This window comes from Hippopotamus amphibius, chromosome 2 (assembly GCF_030028045.1).
Source record: "Hippopotamus amphibius kiboko isolate mHipAmp2 chromosome 2, mHipAmp2.hap2, whole genome shotgun sequence".
NCBI classification, from domain to species: Eukaryota; Metazoa; Chordata; class Mammalia; order Artiodactyla; family Hippopotamidae; genus Hippopotamus; species Hippopotamus amphibius.
Genome location: NC_080187.1, coordinates 65,982,554 through 66,002,689, shown reverse-complemented (window position 1 = coordinate 66,002,689; position 20,136 = coordinate 65,982,554). Strand labels below are relative to the sequence as shown.

At 49.6% G+C, this 20,136-nt stretch overlaps 1 protein-coding gene across 3 annotated transcripts in view; it reads right to left on the bottom strand.

The window, feature by feature from the left end:
* PTCH1 (patched 1) overlaps nt 1-3,480 on the bottom strand; it is a 60,298-nt gene extending 56,818 nt beyond the window's left edge. Inside the window, exons 1-2 of one of the 3 annotated variants that reach the window (XM_057723839.1) lie at nt 2,918-3,480; nt 1,098-1,290 (exon numbers count right to left, since the gene is read on the bottom strand). In XM_057723839.1, coding sequence (XP_057579822.1) covers nt 1,098-1,290; nt 2,918-3,112 — 388 coding nt within the window. In that variant the 5' untranslated portion in view covers nt 3,113-3,480. Of the gene's footprint in view, nt 1-1,097; nt 1,291-1,972; nt 2,182-2,917 lie in introns of those variants that run through there. The other 2 variants (XM_057723840.1, XM_057723841.1) reach the window with 2 other exon arrangements.
* Between the last annotated feature and the right edge of the window lie 16,656 nt (nt 3,481-20,136).

Below are 20,136 nucleotides of genomic sequence, written 5' to 3'. Positions count from 1 at the left end.
CGCTGTTACTTTTCAAAAAGAATTAAAACAAAACAAAACAAAACCCAGAAAGCAAAAACACCCCCCCCACCCCCAACCAAAACCCCCAATCAAGAGAGTTACTAACAAAAGGTAAAATGTTTCTGTCTGGGGTGGCGGGGTTGGGGGAGGGTGTGATCTATTTTAAATTTACAAACACTTAAAAAATGGCTTCAAGAACCCCCAAATTAAGGAATGTGGATAAAAGACTGGCAGAACCCCTCGGAGAGCTCCTGGGGCCCCTCCCTCCAAACCCGCGTTCTTAAAACACATTTATCCTTTCAGCCTGCAAAATGCAGCCTTCCCCCAGAATAATTCCATTTTAAAAGCCCCCACCCGCGAGGAAACATTAATCTACTTTGCAAACAAGCGTTCCAGTCTGTGCTTTACTGTTTTTTTTCCCCCAACTCCTTTCCCCCCCACCCCTCCTTTTTTTGTACCTTGAGACAAATGTTTTTTTCCCCAAGAGTTGAAAGCTGTCCAAAAACAGGACCACACACGCCGCCGCCTCCGCAGGCCCGCGCTGCGCCCGCCCCCCGCCCTCCGCGCGGCGGCCGCAGCCGCCGGGGGCGCGCACACTCCCTCCAGCCGGAGGGGTGGCCTCTCTCTGCCCCCCAACCCTCCTTTCTCTTTGGACGCGGTGGGTGGGGGTGGGGGAGGGAAGGAAGCCGAGGACAAGAGCCGGGAGCGGAGAGGCCTTCCTCTGGCCGCGTCGCGGCGCGCGGCGGAGGCGAGCGGCGGTGGCGGCCGGACCTGGGGGCCCCCGGCCGTGCGCAGTGGTCTGCCCCGCGGAGGGGCCCCCCGCGCCCCCGCCAGCCCGCCCTCGCCACTCTCTCCCACAACACCTCGCAAAGCGCAGCGCCCCGAGTAGATTACAGCGCGGCCTTTGTCGGGCGGGCCTGGCTCCCGGCCAGGCGCCCAAACAATAAACAATTCCCCCTGGTGCGGGCAGGGGGTTTTCGCTCTTCACAGAAAGGATCTAGGTGTATGCTGGCAAATATCTTTATCAGTTGGAAGGAAGGGAAGGGGGCCCGGCGTGGGGGACGAGAGGGCGCCGCGCCGGACGCTGGGTCTCTTACCTTCCACCCACAGCTCCTCCACGTTGGTCTCGAGATTAGCTGCCTTTAATCCCACAGCGAAGGCCCCAAATATGAGGAGGCCTACAACCAAGAACTTGCCGCAGTTTTTTTGAATGTAACAACCCAGTTTAAATAAGAGTCTCTGAAACTTCGCTCTCAGCCACAGCGGCGCTTTCCGGCCAGTAGCTTTCCCCTGAGGATGAAGCAGAAAGGAGGAGTGAGCGCCGGGGAGTCTCGGCCCGCGCGCCCACGCCCGCTTGCGCGCACCCGCCCGGCATCCCGGGACAGCCGTGGGGGGTGCCCTTGGGGCTGGAAACCAGGTCGGCCGGAGGAAACGCGAGCGGTGTGGCGGGGGGAGGGGGGGTGGTCATAAATCAAAGTCAGGCTGCAGCGTGGGAGTTGCACCACGGCCACAGCAGAGGCGCCCCCACGCGCGACCTGAGTAGCATCCCCGAGTGTGGCTTGGAGTTCTGGGAGGAGGGGCTGCAAGAAGAAGGGGAAGCCGAGGCAAGGAGGAGAGACACCATTCAACACAGGCAATATCCACACCGATCTGGGAAGGGAGGGGCTGCGTCACCCGTGCGGTGGAGCCCAATGTTTAAGAACTAGCAAACCACGGCGCCCTTCCCCGCAAGTCCTGCCCCAGGCGTCACCCTTCTCGGGGAACTCCGGCGAGCACAGGGGCTGGTGCACGAGGGCACTTTCGGAACAATGTATGGCGGACTCCCCCATCCTGATCCCTCGCCCGTAGTGGTGGTAAATTGGGATCCACGTGGTGAGCGTGGGCGCCGCAGCTCACTCGCGACGCATTTCCATAGCGTTGGGAGAAGCCGTGTGAGTTGAATTAGGAAGTGGGGCAGCCATCTGCAACTTACGACAATATTTGTGATCGGAAGAGGGCAGCCACATGGATCTTTCCCTCCTCTCCCTGCCCTTCTGGTTAAACATGAAAAGCAGCCGAGTGCACAGGGGAAGAGCCCAGGCCGACGCAGGCGGGGGTCCTGGCTGGGCGCTGGCTGCTCCCGGCGGTGGTGTTTTCCCGGCTCTGGCCGCGGCCCCAGCGGGCCCCAGTCTGGGTGCTCGCCTTCCCCGGATTCCACACATTTCAGCGAACCTCGTAAACACAATGAACCCGGCCGCTCGGCAGACTCGCACCGCAGATTTAAGGTGGCAATTTGTTTACAACTTTCCCTTTCCCCATAGGCTCTGAGAAGTGGTTCAAAAAGTGGAAGAGAAGAGGGGGAGATGCCCTCTTCCAAGGATAATTTTTAAGGGAGCAAGAGATTTCATGCTCAACAAAAGCAAAACCGGCTGCCAAAAAAGGAAACCACCTTTATTTCGGCTCCCTCCCCCCCCGCCCCCCCCCCGCCTCTCTCCTCCCCACCTCCCCCTTCAAGATGTTAAGAAATGTGGCAGTATTACAGGGGTTTAGGCTGCAAACAGGGGCAGGGGCGCGGGAGGAGGGGGCTCAGGGGCAGGGGGCAAGGGGCAGTGCCGCGCGGCGGCGGCCCTGGAGGTGGTCCACTGTGGACCGCTTTCCAGTGCTCCGGAAAAGGCACGCCAGGGAGGGCGCATACACACACACACACACACACACACACACACACACACACACAGACACCCTCCACCCCCTGCGGACCTCAGACAGCCCTTTCCTCCCAGGACCGGAGGAAGGGTTTGAATTTTTCAATCCCCACTTGTCTTTTTTTTTTTTTTTTTCCTGGAGAGGGTGTGTGTGTGTGTGTGTGTGTCGGGGACGATCCCAAAGAGGAAGAGGAGGGAAGAGAGAGTGGGAGGAGAGGAGAGAGTCTGAAGTGCACCTTGGAAATCTGCTCCAGAGCGAAGGCGGCGTCGCAGTAGCTGGGCCGGTGCAGATAGTCCCAGTCCGGCGCAGCGTTGCGGCGCAGCCCCCCGGTCCGTCTGCGCCTCCCACCACCGGCCGGCCGGCCCGGGGCGCCGCTGCAGCTGCCGCCGCCGCTATCCTGGGGCTCGGCGGCGTTACCAGCCGAGGCCATGTTGCCGCCGCCGCCGCGGGAACCGAGGCTTCCCGGGCGGCCCGGCGCGCTGCTGCCGCCGCTGCGGGCTCCCGGCGCGCCCGGGCGCTCGGCTTGCGAGGACGATGCTGGCCGCCGGCTGTTCGGTCTGGGGCTCCGGTTGACAGACCTGCTGCTGCTGCCGCTGCCGCCGCTGCTGCTGCTGCTCACACGGCGGGCGCTGCTGCCGCTGCGGCCGCGGCCGCTGCCGGGGAGTCAGACCCTGCGCCTTCCATTGCCACATTGCGCGGGGGTCCCGAGGTCTCTGCGGCCGCCGCTGCCCACATCCAGTTCTCCGGAGGGCGAGAGCCGGCGCGTGGAGCCAGCCTGTCCTTCGGGCGCTCGCGCGGCGCTCCTCGCTGTCCCCAACTCCCCCTACCCGCCCCCCGCCCCGCGCCGCGACCCCTTCACTGCAGAAAGCGCCAGCAAATCCCCGCCGCTCCCGCCGGCCTCGCTGACTCTCTCGGCGTCTCACGGGTCGTCCGAGCGGCCGCGGAAGGTAAGCGCAGAGCCGCCGCCGCGGGGTCCGTGGGCGCCCGGCGGGTCTCAGCGCTGCCGGGCCGGGGCAGCCGCCGCCGCTGCCGCTGCTCCTGCGGCGGCTGCTGCTGGCGGTGGCGGCTCCTGAAGCTGCTGCTCGGGCTGGTCGGGCTGCTGGGGCTCTGGCTGCTGGGTTCTCGGTGGCTGCTTGGTCCCGGACTCTGCTTTCTTGTGCTCCTCGCTGACCCGCTGGACCATTCTGCCCCAGTGCAGCGCGCCTCTCTCGCTCCCGGGACCTGGGGACTCCGCTGTGTGTGTGTGCAGCGGGCAGCGGCCGCAGCAGCTCCTTGATTCAATAGATGAGATGGAAGAAGAAAAAAAAGAACTCTCTCCATTTGGAGAAAGAGGAGGAGGAGGGGAGGGGGTGGAGGGGGAGAGAGCGAGCGAAAGAGAAAAAGGCTGGAGCTCCCGCCCCTGGGGCTGTCAGATGGCTTGGGTTTCTGCAACATGATTGGCTCGCGGAGGGCAGAAATTACTCAGCAAACATGACTATTATTAGCTGCTTAGCAACAGCTCACCAAAGTAGAGAGACCACCCAGGTAGGCAACCCCAGTGTGTGCATCCCCGGCTTCGGGGGGAGCCTCCGAGAGCGCCAACCTTCTCGCATGCAATACTTCCATTAAGGAATGCTCCCCCTCCCTTTCTTTCTTATTCCTTTTCTTTTCAACAGTGTCTTCTTTTTGTAAGACGCCTTTTGCGCGCGCGCGCGCACACACACACACTCACAGACACCCACGAGCATTTGCCTCGCGATAGACACGGGGGAAAATGTAATATTTTTTTAAGCGCTTAAACAATTTCAGAAATTCCTCAAAGAAAACCCTTTCAGAGGCACCTTGGCCTCAAGCTGCAGCAAATACTGGGAGGTCCGGCTTGAATTCCCAGGCCTGCACCAATAATGACAGGGTGGTGGATAGTGCGCAGTGTGTGCCAGATTTTTTTCCCCCTTCTCTTTTCTTTTATAGCCAAAGAGAAGACTTAGACTGTCGTAGGGAACAACGCCTCGCATTAAGATAAACAAAATGGAAAGTTAGAGAGGAAAGTAAGGACGTTGGGAAAATCCACCCTTTCTTAAAGTTCGCTCCCCCCACCCCCCCAGTCCCTTTCCCTCTCAAAGCCCCACGGCAGCACAGTCCAGGTTTGAAGGAGTCAGTGTTTCATAAACGTGGAATCTAGACGCCGAAGTAGTCTCGTGGAGGCAGAGGCGTTTTTATTTGAATCTTTAATGCGACATACGTAAAAGAGAAACAACAGAATCATTTTAACCACCTGGAGAAACAGAAATGTTTTCCTTAGAAAGAGAAAAGTTTTGCTATTTTGGATTCATTTGGACCCTCCCCCCTTTTAATTAACCGCAAGTCCCTGTTTATTTAAAGTCTGTTTTAAAGGTTCCCCCCCACCCCCAAGCTGGTACGCATCCTGTTATATTTAATATTAGCGTGACATAAAGGAGAATAAAGGCTTTGATGCTGAATTCATTTGAAACTAATTGTGCGCTGATTGCGAGGACTTGTCCGGACACTGCCGCCAGTGTCACCGAGACATCCCAGGGATTTTCTTCCCGGACTCTGAGGTGGATCCTGGGGCCAGAGACAAATTAAACTGTCTACACAGCTTCTTTTTTTTATTAAAAAAAATTTTTTTTTGGATACTTTTTCTTTTGCAAGTTAAGTTCCTCCCTGAGTTGGAGACCACATCCACAAACCCTCGATTCTGTCTCATTTTAGTATTTGCTTCCCGCACCCCCCCCCCGCTTTTTTTTTTTTCTATTTTAAAAACAGGGTTGAACTGCACAGGGGACTCTCGGCTGCAAGTAGCCGAATGAAGCCGTGAAATGGGGCAGTGTGGCTTTAAGATGCACACGGTGTGTGTTCATTGAAAAAAAAAGAAAGGAAAGGAAAGAAAGAAACCCAGATGGAGGGAAAGGGGGAGGAGCGGGGGAGAAGGCGGAGCCCACGCGACCACGTGACTCAGGGCCCGTCCGGCGCGCGCTCTAGGGCCGGGAGGCCTATTACGCGCGCGCGTGTCCGACTGCGCCCGTTTGCGCGCGCGCCCGAGCTCCGGACTCCCCACGCCCGCGCAGCCCTGGTCGAGCAGGTAGGGAAGTCGGTGCACCCGCTAGCGCCAAGCCGGCTCCAAGTCTCCAGCGCTGGCTCCCGGGAGCCCAGGAGAGGCGCACGCCCCGCCGGCGCGGACGGACGTGCCGGACGCGCCGTAGTACATTCCTGAAGGCGGTCCGGCCCCCTTACGTTACCCAATGTCTGTGCGGCCTCCCCGCGGCCGGCCAATCGCTGAGAGCTCGGGTTCCTTCCCATTCAGCCGCCCCGTCCCGAAAGGGACTGCAGCCCCGCGCGCCGGCCACCCGGGCGGCCCATGCCGCTCCCGCAGGGGGCCTGTAGGCCAGCCCTCCCCGCCGCCTTACTTCCTCCTCGGCGGCTTCCCCCTCCCTCCTTCTTTCAATCTCCCCTTTCCTTTCTCCTTCCTCTTTTACCCCCTTTTTTTTTGTCCCCCATCTCTCTCCTCCCTACCAGCCTCGCCACCTTCTCTCTAGCTTTTATTCCTTCCTGGTTTCACTGGGAGGCCCTGCCCTCTGAATCCCAAACCGGCAAACCGTGTACGGTACCCTGGGCAGGGTAGGGTGTCCTGCAGAAAAAAGAGACAAAGAGAGCAGAAGTGTCTGGGGGTGTTCACGAGATCAGGAGGAGGACCGGAGTACTTGGCCAGCGCGGAAATTCAAAACTCAGAACTACGAAGGAGCACGTGATTTTGTGCGCGGCTCCGGCAAGGGCTGCGAAAATTGAGAAGGGAAGACAAGCAGCGTGCGTTTCAAATGACAGTACGTTAATAAATAATGTCGCTGGAATATTGGGCTCGACACAGATCAAGCTTAATCTCTGAGCAATATGCTGGTCTTTATTATGTTTGGTAAATAGCATAAATCAGGAAAAGGTTTATTATTATGTTTTTTCTCACTGAATAGTTCTATAGACGTTTCAAGTCAAACCATTTTGTGCTTGCCGCTGGAAATTAATTTTTAAAGGTTTAGGGGTGGTACCCCTAAAACGACACGTCTTTTTATATTTTAGGCATGCTGTATATAGCAAAGGTAACCATGGTAGGTAGGGTAGAGTGTTGTCTTTACAAAATTCTTTACAACATTTTAGACCAAAATATTAGTTTTTCCTGCCAATCCTTTATTTATAGCAATTTCAGTACAGCTATTTAGCTTATGGAACTCTAAAATGAAACTATAGGCTATGTACACGTAATGGTTCCCTATTAGTCTCCGCACGCAGCTGCATATCCTCTCGCTTTGGCGCTGCTACATGTGCACCATTTCAATGGCAAAGCCTCTTCCACTTGGGCTCATTTCCCTGGGTTTGACTTAATTACTAAACGTTTTGAACATTGATCTCTGGGGTTTTCAGCTCCCTGAGCCCCCTCACCCGCTGTTTGATAGGTTAACTTTTCAGCATCTCAGACAATGGTCTCGGCCTGTAAATTCTACCCATCGGTTCCAGGACTCAATCCCTAGTCTGGGCTCTAACAAGCGCTATCTTAATCTCCCCACCCCCACCCGCCGCTTCCCCTGTGGTCTGTTTTTTTCATACACAGAGATGAATTACTTTGAGGATCTAATTGGCCTTGTTTCTGTAACGTTTTAAGAAAGGGAAGAGAAGCCAGTGTAAAAGCCTGCTCGACTTGGGTGGTCAGGGCTGAGGCTGCCCCCAATTTGCCTCATTGCTGATGCCTGTGAGTTCGACATTCTCAGCGATAATGTTGTTCCTAATCAATCTGCCCTTATTTACATTTGTAAGCATTGTCGGCTTTAATATGCATGCCCTGTGCAGGGAACCGCTGCGCCACACCGGGTTTGTTAACTTCAACAAGGATTCTCCAGACCTGAGATGAGACTGACAGGAGGAGTCAGGGCTGCGAAGGTGTCTGCTGGGAAAGGTCCCTTTAATGGTCTTTCTGCAGCATGCCCCCCCCCCCCCACCTCCCCGCCTGTGAGAATTATCAAACAAGGGAGAAGCTTGGTGCCTTTTCAATCAGCAGGAGTTGCTGGTCCTCTTTCTTCAGTGTCCCATTTTCCCTTTCCAAGTAAAGTCCATCTCAATGCATCAATTATCATTTTGGTCTCCCCATCATGATCCAAGACTTCATTGGAATTTGTAGTTTCAAAACACATTCCTTAAACTCTTAAAATATGATTCCTCATATCTTCTCTCTTCTCTGCTCCAATATTCAAACAGCCATGGCCATGCCACACACATCTCAAAAATGACATCTGATTATCCAAATGATGACACTGAAATAAAACATCTGCCCTTTGTGTTTGGACATTCCAGTGATAAGCAGTTGTGGGAGCTGCACTTGGTGGAGTAACGAGAAGCCACGATAGGACTTGACTTTTCACTGGTTTCCCAGATCCAACTAATTGGGTCTTTAAAATCTAATGTAATGTAGCTAATATTTGCAGAGTACAAATGAATGAAGGAGTAAATATATCTAGTAATTTGACCCTCGGGCCATGTTATAATTTTGTCTGAGTTTGATACTCTTTTCCACAAATGCAAACATTACATTAAGTGCCACAAGTATTTCTGTTGAGAGGCTGCAATGGGGAGGGATTCTATTTATGGATGGAGAGCCCAGGGTACAGGATGTGAGTGATGGGCCAGAGCCTGAGCAGTTCAAAGCAGGTACCTTGGATAAGAGTTGACTCAATTCAAGCCATTTCTTGGCTTCCTAAGAATGCCTTATTATTTTCTCATTGGCAGCTTTTGTATTTGCTTAAAGGTGATGGTAGAAAATGAGTCTAAAAGGGGGAGGGAAAAAAAAGGTTCAGCAGCCACAGAATGTAACCCCCTTAAGCATGACTCCCCTCCCCTTTTCCTTTCCACCTTCTGTTTCCTCCCCTAGCCCCCTCCCCAGAACTGGAGGAAAGGGAACAGCTCTAGCCAACTTGTCAAAATAATGCTGCTAATTACCCCTGATCTCCTTTAATGGGAAGCTGCTCCCAATTCTACAAAAGAGTAAATGAGGGGTCTACAGCACAAACCCGGGAGCAGTGGCATTTTTTGAGCTTATAGTGAGCTTGGTGGGGGGTGGGGGTGGTAGAGGGAAGATGTCCTGAGAAGGTCCCAGAAATTTCCATATTTATTACTCCAGGTTCACATACTAGTTTGAAAAAGGGAATTAGACTTTATGCAGTGCCAAAGCTATTGGGTATTCTTTTGCTGGGAATGTCACCAACTGGAGAGAAAATGTTCAGTCTGCAATGAACTTGAAAGAAAACAGGATTGACCCTTATATTGAGCTCCTCCCTTGTCTATATATTTTCTTAGCCACATTACTTTACTCTAAGAGATAGAGATGTATTCTGGAAAGACCTAGACTTTGAACATTTCTCCATCTCTCTTCTCATCTCTGTCTCCCCATCTAATATATCCATATCGAGCTCTGCGTTTGGCAGAAGGCACACCATTCATTTCAGTGATCTCTGCCATCGGGTCTTGCATGAAAAAGAAGCTGAGCAACATGATCCCTTTGACCCACTGCTGGAGCAACAAATTTATTAGAGATATAGGCATGAGAAATGAAAGGGAAGTAAAACAATTCCAGCTTATTGTGTGTCTTTCTTTCATACTGCTAATCCGGTTTACACATCACGCCTACACGTCTCAATAGGGCTTTATACACTGTGGCAGAGGCGGGAGAAAATAAAAGGTGTGTGTGTGTGAGTGAGAGAGAGAGAGAGGGGAAGGAGGAGGTGGAGGATAAAATAGGGAAGACATATTTTAATCCATTCAGTCCATATTGATTTCCCTCATCAGTTTTTCTATCTGTAGAAAGTTGAAGATAATTTGTAAAAAACAGCCTTTTCCCCCCCACAAAATACTTCCAAATGGTGCTAACTCCTATTCAAATAGCTTGTTACATTATGACTAGATTATAACCAGAAATTAGATACACTTCTCAGTGAGTTTGAAATGAAGCTAATACCCCAACTTGAGAATTGGGCCCATTGGTGTCTACCTTGATTCAACATTTGAATATAAGAAGGTCTTGGACTCAAAGGTGTTTTACAGCCTTGTGGAAGGAAGCTGGGTGACAACTGGAACACACACAAACTCACAACTGGAAGCCCTTGTTTTACAACATGGGTACACAATGCACCTGAGGCAACAATTTATCCTGAGGTACCACCCAGAAATAATGTTACAGTAACAAAGGGTGACACCAAAAAGCATTGTCTTTCTTTGTGGAGGCAATTAATTGCAAGTTGAACTACTAGAGCAAAAAAAAAAAAAAAAAAAAAACACAACACAGAATGCTAGAGAAGGACTATTGCAGTAGTTCAAGACCTCAGTTATCTAATTATTAAATACTTAGAGCCATCCATAGTGGGTCTTATTATTTACCTCTGGTTCTTTTATATTTTTCCTCCCTAGGGAAGAAGGAAGGATAGAAAGGGAAGAAGATAGTCTTCTCTCCCACGTCTAGGAAAACAGAGGTCCCTAGGTGTCTTCCATAGACAACAATCCATATGGTTTTTCTTAGGTGATGGAAATTGAAATCTCAAAACTTTTTTATTGCTCACCCACCAAGTAGGAGTCATTTTTTAACATGAACTTAACTACCTGGAGACATAGTATATGTCACCCCCGAGGTACAGTCTCTGGAGGTCCTGTGGTTCCAGTGTTGGCACCGGGTCTAAATAGGTTTGGATCAGTCTGGCCCACCTCAGGGCTCCTCTCAGGCTACACTTAACCCTCTCAGCACTGGGCTAGCCGCCCACCTCTTTAATGGTTGGCAGGCACCAGAATGCCTTCCGTGGGTGCAAGAGTCAACACATACCTCTCCTACCCGTGGCCCTTTCCTGAACTCAGGAAAGCCCCTTTGGCCCTTCTTGCCACCAAAGGCGTCCCGGAGGAGGGTGTTCGCGCTCCGGGTTTTGATAAGGTGCTTCTCTCCTAGCTCTGGGTGTCCCACTCAGTCAGCGTCCCGGCCCGGTTGCCGAGAGCACCGGGTGTGGGTGCGAGAGCGTGTGCCCAGCTCCTCCGGCAGACCTCCCCGAGCGCCCGGGAGACGGGAGAACTCGCCCGGGAGCGCGCGCGCTCTCGGCCCGCACCCTCCCCCCGGCGCTGTCACTCTCCGCACCAGCCCTCCATCCCCAGCTCTGCCTCCGCTGGCAGTCAGTAGCCACCACCAGGCTGATGAGCGGAAGCCAAGGTGGCGACCCTTTCAAGCGTGAAAATGGGATCCCAGGCGACCCCCTCCGTGAGAATTCCCCTCGGAGCCGTTCCCCGGCCGGGCCCGCCGCAGCCAGACCCCTCCCCGCCCCGCGGGGCCGGCCTCGGGGGGCGGGGGCCCGGGGCGTGCAAGCGAGCGAGCTAGCCCGGAGATGCGGGCCGGCGCCCTCGCGCCCCGCCGGCGCAGCCCACCCAGCCCCGCGGCCCCGGCGCGCCGCCCGCCTGGCCCTCCGGCCGCCGCGCGGGGCGCCCCGGTCCGGCAGTCCCGCGTCCCCGGGGCGCACGCCGCGCGAGGGCGAGGTGGCGGCGGCGGCCGAGCCGGCTGCACTCACCATAGCCGGCCGTCAAGCCCTGCCCGGAGCGCGGGTGCCGATGGCGCGGACGCTGCGCTTGGATTTCACATCAATTTCTTTTTTCCCCCGTGCCCCCCTTTCCTGGTCCTCCGCTCCTCCGTCTTCTCCCCGTCTTCCCTCGTCTCCCCCTAGCCTTGTCGCCGCGGATCTCTTTGTCTTCCCTGTCGTCTTTTTCTTCGTCTTCGTCTTCTCCTCCTCCTCCTCCTCCTCCGTCTTTACAAAAGGAACGGAAAGTGTAAAAACCCAGGCGCGCTGGGCCGCCGGAGGCTTTCGGCGGAGTGCAGCGCGGACTCACAATTACAAGCCTGTTTCTATTAAGCAGTTCCATGGCCCTCGGCGTGGGTGGTCTGCCGCGCCATAGGCAGGACCTGTCAGGGTCACGTGACAGATCCGAAAACTTTACCCCTTTACAATAAACTCAAGGAAAGCAAAGTAAACTCGAGGAACGTGCTATCAGCACAGCCCTCCTGGGTAAACAGGCGCTCCCCTCCCCGCCTTCCTGGGAGGCGCCCCGCCGAGCGAGCTCCTGCGAGCCCCGGCCGCCCCTCCCCGCCCCCCGCGGCCCGGTCTGCGGGGGGCCGCTGGGCGGGGGGTCTCCGCTCGCCACCTCGCCTTCCCCATCGAGTGCTCCCCCACCCTACACACTTTATCTGCTAACATTTAGCCACTTGCCCGAACCCCCGGGTGGGTGGTGCTGGGGGAGCAGGGAAGCTCATTTCAGTATCCCCAGCTCTCTGGGAAATGCGGGGTGCCCAGAGCGCTGCAGGGGAACCACCCTCCTCTTCTCAGTTCTCAAAGCCCTCTCCTGCTCGCATTCCCACGGAAGCCCCGAGAAGCTGGGAGCATTCTGGTTGACAGGCCCACAGGCTGACAGGGAGGCAGAGAGCCAGGGAAGCCGGGCAGATAACAAGAGCCTCCCTGGGGAAATGTTCAATGTACTAAGATGCATGTGGATTCGTGCAGCTTCTGTCGGAGGTCCCTGGGAAGCTGTTACTTCTGAAGAGACTAAGGTGGAGTCCCTTGGAAACCAAGATTGGTAGCTGGCTGAGGAATCACTAATTGATATTTGCTCTTTTCCCTTCCAATTACTGTGGTTTTTGGGGTATGCCACCCAAACGCTCCCACCCACGCTGCCTTCCCAAACGGGGCCAGCTTGGGTGATTGGGCTAGACGGAAGTGCTGTGGCTCTCAGCCTCTTACCCTAAATGGAAAGTCCTATTCAGGAGAGACCATGCTCCAATGTTTAACATTTTATCTATTCAAACTTGCAGGGTAGACTGTTTCACACACAGGCAACGGAAAGGTGCTATTTTAAATTAAGGACTCTGTTTTGAATAAAGATGAATTACAGTTACAGGGGGAAGAGGTGGGAGAATTTACTGAAACTATCAAGAGTTACCTAGCAGGTCTTCAGGAAAAGCCAGCATTTTCTCACCTCACTCTGGGCTGACAGTGTGATTAGGGTGTGTGTGTGTGTGTGTGTGTGTGTGTGTGTGTGTGTGTACACATGGTTATTAAAACGAAATAAAACAAAACAAAACCTAAGAGTCACAATTCATCTGCTTACCCCAGAGATGATATACTGTTCTTTAATAGGGTCATTTGAGTTTACAGGGTGTTTGTGTTTGAAACACATTAAGTAATTAAACGTTGGAATGCTGGGAAGCCCTATGAATTAGACTGGTCCAGAAAGTCATTTCATACAGATTGACTTTAGTATAAAATGGTCTCAAATAGATATTGGCTGAGCATGGATCCTAAGAGTCATAATAATTGGAAAAACAAACCCACCAATATTTCCCTCTGAAACGCTACAGTTTGGTGTCATATCAAAGGACTCTGTTCGTACTCTGTTATAAACTTGGGTGGGGCAAGGAAGGGGAAGGTATGAGTACATCTCCAAATAGAGTGGTCTAGGATATGAAAGAGAAGAGGGGATAAGAAAAAAGAGGAAAGAGCTTGGCTAAGGACATTTAAATGGCCCATAATATAAAGTTGTTAGGTAAGCTAGTTTTGTGGGGAAATTCCAGCAGAATTTGTGGTTTGCTTTTCCCAATTAAAATGAAGACCCTTGTGCAAGCACACTTGGCTACATGCTCCTTGAGTGTGGCCAAGGCTGATAATTATGGGTGGATCCAGGTTTGGTAGGGTCTCAGGCATATGCAGTTTGAGGGGGTGCTTCTTTAGGAAGTCAAAGTTACAAACACAATCAAGTACAGGGCCTTGGAAGGAGACTGTGATTAAGGGCCCTGAAGCTGCCTGAGCTTCCTGTCAAATTACCCCCTTTATAATACAGAAAAGGGAAGTTACAGAACTGCCCAGATTTCTGGCTCCATTAGTTAAGACTGAATGTGTTAATGTCATATTTCAGTCAAATGCTTTATAATCAGGAGCAAAAACGAGCTTGGTTTGAGTGTGAATTGTTGGAGGTGGGCAGTGGTGGTTTAGTGAATCAGGGAGATAAAACCTTTGATGTCAGAACCTAAAAGGTCAGGAAGGAGGGAAACATATTGGAAACGCTCTCGCTCGATAGCAACTGGTCCTTCCTTTCTTTCCTCTGAAATCAGGCTTTGAAAATTATCTCAGTGCTATGCCCTCTCTTTCCTCCACTCCTAGATGTTAGAAACATTAAATCATCAATTCTGAGATGTGTTCTCCAGGGCCCAGAGCCCCATACGTTCTTACCTTCTGGCATTTCTCTGAGACTTTCTGCCAGGGTGGGTGGGCTCTTTCTCACCAAACAGCTGCCTCCACCATGCTAAAGTTGCTTGTGCCTCATCCCTTCCTGCAAAGCCAGCTGCAGTGCTGCCCATTCTGATAATCCACTTGGCGTGGAGGTGTCAATGACTGTCAAGGCTTCCAGGCAGCAGAGCTCAGTTGTAGCCTGTCCAATCTGATAAGCCAGTTGGCTTCAAGATGTTAGTGGCTAATGGGACTACTAGACAATACTTTTGCAAGTTAACTTGGACTTTTAGGGCCATGGCCAGAGGAATAATTCCCAAGTTGGAGATTTCGGGACATTAAGGCAGGACCAGATGGAGACATTTGGGCCATCTGAGGAGGGGACAATGGAGGGACCTTTTGAAATAGGTCTGAAAACAGACCACAGGGGCATGATCAAATCTGTTAATGGGCAAGATTATTCCTGGCTCTGTTTATCTCTGAATATCTGCTGCTACTTTAGGTACACACACACACACACACACACACACACACACACACACACACACACACACAGACAGACACACAGGCACATGTATGCACATACATTCTTCATTCTTCCCTGGCTCCACTAAAAAGTGGGTGCCTAGGCACTTTTACCCATCTCCTCCCTAACAGCAACCTCCAACAACTGGAGGGCTTCAAATGGATAACTGAGGGTTCAGAAGAAATGTTTGTCCACATTTGAGAATTCTCCATCTCAGGATGAATGCCACTCTCATACTCCATCACCCTAGGTGTGGCCATTCTTTAATACTGGATCAAACAGATGAAGCTTTCATAAAAAGCAATTTGCCCAATGTAGGGATTTCCATTCTAAAGTGACTACCAGCCCCCATTCCTGTCAGGAAGATACCCCAAGCCAAACCAACTTGTAGAATTGGGTTTTGAGGACTGAAGGGTAAGAAGTATTTGAAGGTGGTTGGTTGCAATTAGGAGACTGAATGAATGATTGAATTACAGTGGCAATTGCAATGCTGAAACAGAAAAATGAGAATTGTTTAAACAACAACAAGAAGCAAAACAGGATTGCAGAGCAGAAAAACCTAAACAGACAACTTGGAAGCAAGAGAGGTAGAGTGAGACCTGGAATGTCACAAACCAAAGGCTTCAAGGGACCCCATTACCAAGTAGGTAGGCATTGTAGTCTTCAAAGATAGGATGATAATCTCAGGAGAAGCAGCAGCAGAGAGAGATACTTGTGGAACCCCCACCTCAAAAAATGAAACTGATCCAAGTTGCTTACTCTTGCAACAGATGTCCACATGGGACTTCCTCTGATCAGAGGACTCCCTCTATGTAGACCTGCAGGGGCAGCCTTGCAAATGAAGAATGGGCAAGAAATGAAAGGCCAAAGGAGATTTTTAAACTGTGGGAGGCAGGTGTGCCCAGGCTGGCTGGTGATGATGGTGATGGTGGCAGATCACGGCCAAGAGAAACAGCTTATTGCAATCAAGCAGGTCAGAAAAATTATTAAAAGGTTCTAATTGTATCTAAGAGGACTGAAAAAGATATTAAATGTGATAAATATAAAAAATAGTGTCTGTCTGGAAAAAAGAACAAAGCTGGAGAGAAAATCCATCTAGACTTCAGACCATACTATAAAGCTACAGTAATCAAAACAGCATGGTATTGGCACAAAAATTGACATATAGATCAATGCAACAGAATACAAAGCCCATATATAAACCCATGCGCCTATGGTCAATTAATCTATGACAAAGGAGGCAAGGATACACAATGGAGAAAAGAGTCTCTTCAAAAAGTGATGTTGGGAAAGCTGGACACCTACATGCAAATCAATGAAATTAGATTGACTACCTCACATCATATACAGAAATAGACTCAAAATGGTTTAAAGACCTAAATATAAGACATGACATCATAAAACTCCTGGAAGAGAATATAGATAGACATTCTCTGATATAAATCATAGCAGTATCAGTCTCCCAAGGCAAAGGAAATAAAAGCAAAAATAAACAAATGGAACCTAATCAAACTTAAAAGCTTTTTGCACAGCAAAGTAAACCATCAACAAAATGAAAAGACAACCTACAGAATGAGAGAAAATATTTACAAACAATGCAATCAACAGGGGTTGATATCCAAAATACACAGATCATACAACTCAATATCAAAAGAACAAACAATTCAGTCAAAAAATGGGCAGAAGCACTAAATAGATATTTTTCAAAAGACAACATACAGATGGCCAACAGGCACATGAGCAGATGCTCAACATTGCTAATTATTAGAGAAATGCAAATCAAAACTACAATGAAGTATCACCTCATACCACTCAGAATAGCCATCATCAAAAACTCTACAAATAAATGCTGGAGAGGGTATGGAGAAAAGGGAACCCTCCTATACTGTTGGTGGGAATGTAAATTGGTGTAACCAGTATGGAGAACAGTATAGAGGTTCCTTAAAAAACTAAAAATAGAACCACCATATGACCCAGCAGTCCCACTCCTTGAGATATATCCAGAAAAGACAAAAACTCAAATTCAAAAAGATACATGCACCCCAGTGTTCATAGCAGCACTATTTACAATAGTCAAGACATGGAAACAACCAAGTGCCCATCAACAGACAATTGGCTGAAGAAGATGTGAGATCCATCTCTCTCTCTCTCTCTCTCTCTCTCTATCTATCTATCATCTATCTCTATCTATCTATCTATCTATCTATCTATCTATCTATCTATCTATCTACCTACCTACCTACCTACCTACCTACCTACCTATCTATCTATATCTCAGGCATAAAAAAGAATGAATTATTGCCATTTGCAGCAACATGGATGGACCTAGAGATTGTATAATCAGTTAAGTCAGACAGAGAAAGACAAATACCATATGATATCACTTATATATAGAATCTAAAAAATAATACAAATGAATTCTACATACAAAACAGAAACAGACTCACAGACATAGAAAACAAATTTATGGTTGCCAAAGGGGAAAGGGTGGGAGAAATTAGGAGTATGGGATTAACTGATTCAAACTACTTGACACAAAATAGATATACAACAGGATTTACTATATAGCACAGGGAATTATATTCAATATCTTGTAATAACCTATAATGGAACATAATCTGAAAAAAATAACTGAATCACTATGCTGTACACCTGAAACTAATGCAATATTGTAAATCAACTATACTTCAATTTAAAAAAAAATGGCAATGCTTACAATTCCAATTTTGCATTTAATGGTAATGGCACTATTTCCATAGGGATACAAAACAAAGCTACGTCCTTGGAAAATATATGTGTTCATATATACTTGTATAATTTATATTTTTATTTAAATTTGAAAATATTAAAATTGGCTCTCTCTAAAAAATAGCCTCTGTCTGACAAAAAGTGCTGTTATACACAATTAACATTGTTGCTTCTCAGAATTCGTCATGTGTCTTAAGATTGGTGGGAAAAGATGCAGAACCAAACTTTATTTCCTTGAGCTATATGATTCAAAATTTGGAGCACTGAGCCAAATGTCATTTCCACTTTGTGAATGAAAGAGGTTGTGTGAAGGTGAGGCTCAGTGTGGGTGGGATTGCAGGTGAAGGTTTGAGATGTGAGGGGGAGGCTGAAGCCTCCCTGAACCCTGTCATTACGTTTTCTGAGGCCACTCGGCTGCAGGTGGGCCTGCTGATGGCTCTGAGGATCCCTCACGTAGGACCCCTCAGCAGCACTCCTTGGGCTTGTGAAACGGACCCTCTGATGAACAAGTGCCTGGAGAGGATGTGTGTTTCTGTTTCCTGGCAACCACCGTATGGAGGGCACTGGGCAGTGGTGCCGTCTCTGGCAACTCTGACCGGTTGTGGATGGAGGCCTGTTCTGTGGAAATGGGGGAGGCAGGAGCCTGGGTCTGCCTGTCCTGATGTCTGACTCCAGGCTTGGTGCCTTCCCCTCCACACCTGTGTTAGTTTGCCACGGTTACCATAACAACTTTCCACCAACAGCATGGCTTAAACAACAGAAATTAACTTTCCAACCGTCCTGGAGGCTAGAAGTCCAAGATCAAGGTGTTGTCAAAGTTGGTTTCTGCTGGGGCCTCTCTCCTTGGCTTGCAGATGGCCACCTTCTAGGTCTGCACATGGTCTTCACCCTGTGTGTGTCTGTGTCCACGTTTCCTCTTCTTGTAAGGACACTGGTCTTATTGGGGTGGGACCCATAGTATAACCTCATGTTAACTTAATTACCTTTTTAAGGACCTTATCTCCAAATACAGTTATATTCTTGAGAAATTGGGACTTCAACATATGAATTTGGGGGGAATAGGGTTCAGCTCATAACAACACCCAAATGTTGACAGGAGCTGGCTTACATCAGAAGGGCGAGTTCCTCCCTCTGCCTGCCATGTTCAGAGGGAGGAGTCAAGACGGACTGGAGCCGGACCATTCTTGGCTTCTAGTGCTGAGAGGACCTGGTCTGCCACCTCCCAAGAACCTGTCCACACCTTCGCAAAACTCATGCTGGGTGACACATTTCCTAGGAATGCTGGTGGGCTGAGAAAATGGCTTTAGACACCCAGCAGAACTTTCCCCCCCCACACAGAATGAACACTGCTGGGCTAATTATAAATCTGTCTTCTTTATTTATTGCAGCGAGTTCCTCCAGGCTGTGGTTTCCAAGGCTGGCTGCTCATCAAAATCACCTGGGGCGTTTAAAAACAAAAACAAAGAAACAAAAATAGGTTCTTTTCTTCCATTTCAGAGCTATAGAATCAGAATCCCAGCCTTGGAGAATGACATTTTTCAAAAAAATTCCCCTAGAGCAAATATAGTTAAAATGCTAATGGCAGGATCTAGGTGCACACACTCACTGTAAAACCCTCCCACATTTACTGTGTGTTTGAAGTTTTTTCATAATGAAATGCCAGTGATAAAATAAAAGGATATCCAGGTGATTCTGTTGTGCAACTAGATCAGAAGACCTAAGGGACACATGGTTTATTTACAAATATATTCTTAACTTTCTTCTCCTTTATGGTACTTGTCACATTGCATTACTGCTGTTCATTCACCAAATGAAAGATTTGTGAGCTTCCACTAATTTGAATACTCCTCTGTTAGGTGCTGGGAATTGGGGAATGAAAAAGAAGTCTTCCTTAAAAACATTATGAAATTTCATTTTATAGCCATCAGATTGGCAAAGTTTAAAAGTCTGACCATAGCGAGTATGAGCAAGACTGAAACAGTGGGAATTTTGGGCAGTGCTGGTTGGAGTGTAGACTGGGTTCATTGCTTTTGGAAAATGATTTGGCATTATCTAGAAAGGTTGAATCCCATTCCTAGATATACCTCTAAGAGAAACACAAGATCCAGGATATGCATTCAAGAATGTTCACATCAGCATTGCTTGTGATGGCATAATACTGGTCGTGACCCAAATGTTAATCAAAGTAGAAAAGATAAACTGTGGAGAATTCACACAACGGAATTCCACCAAGAGGTGAAAATAAATAAGCAATAGCTACCTTATAACAATATGGATGAATCTTACAAACATTATCTTGGGTGAAATACCTAGGTCAGAAGAAAGCCTCATGAGAATGCATACATAAATTCTATTTTTATAAAGTTCAAAATCAGTACTTATGAATAACCCATAACTTGTGAATAACCAATTCAAGGACAGTTACCGCGAGGGGTAGGGGAGGTGAAAGGATTGGGGAGCTTCAAAAACAATTCATTTTATTGTTGTTCTTTAAAATGTACATGTGGGTGATAAATACACTTTTGAATGTATGATCTATTTAATAGTAGAAACATTTTTTTGAAAAGACACCATCCTAGCCCTAGAAAACTGGTGGCCTGGTGGGATGTGAGAAGAACAAGTAACTGTAGAATAATGTGACGGGTGCAGGAGCCGCAGAGCACAGGGAGTGTGTGCCTGAGCCCCTGAGAGGGCAGGAAGGGGGAGGGGGATGCTGAAGAAAGGAAGAGGGACTGCTGATCAGATCAAAGGGAGAGAGAAAGGGTGCTCCTTGGGAAGGGACAGGGGAGAGCCAGAGGCATCGGGGAGCAAATCCTGTTCTTAGAACCCAGGCCTCTACTTCTGGACCTGATCCTGTCCAGCGTGTGAGCGACTGCCTTCATGCTTTTCTCTAAATCAAGA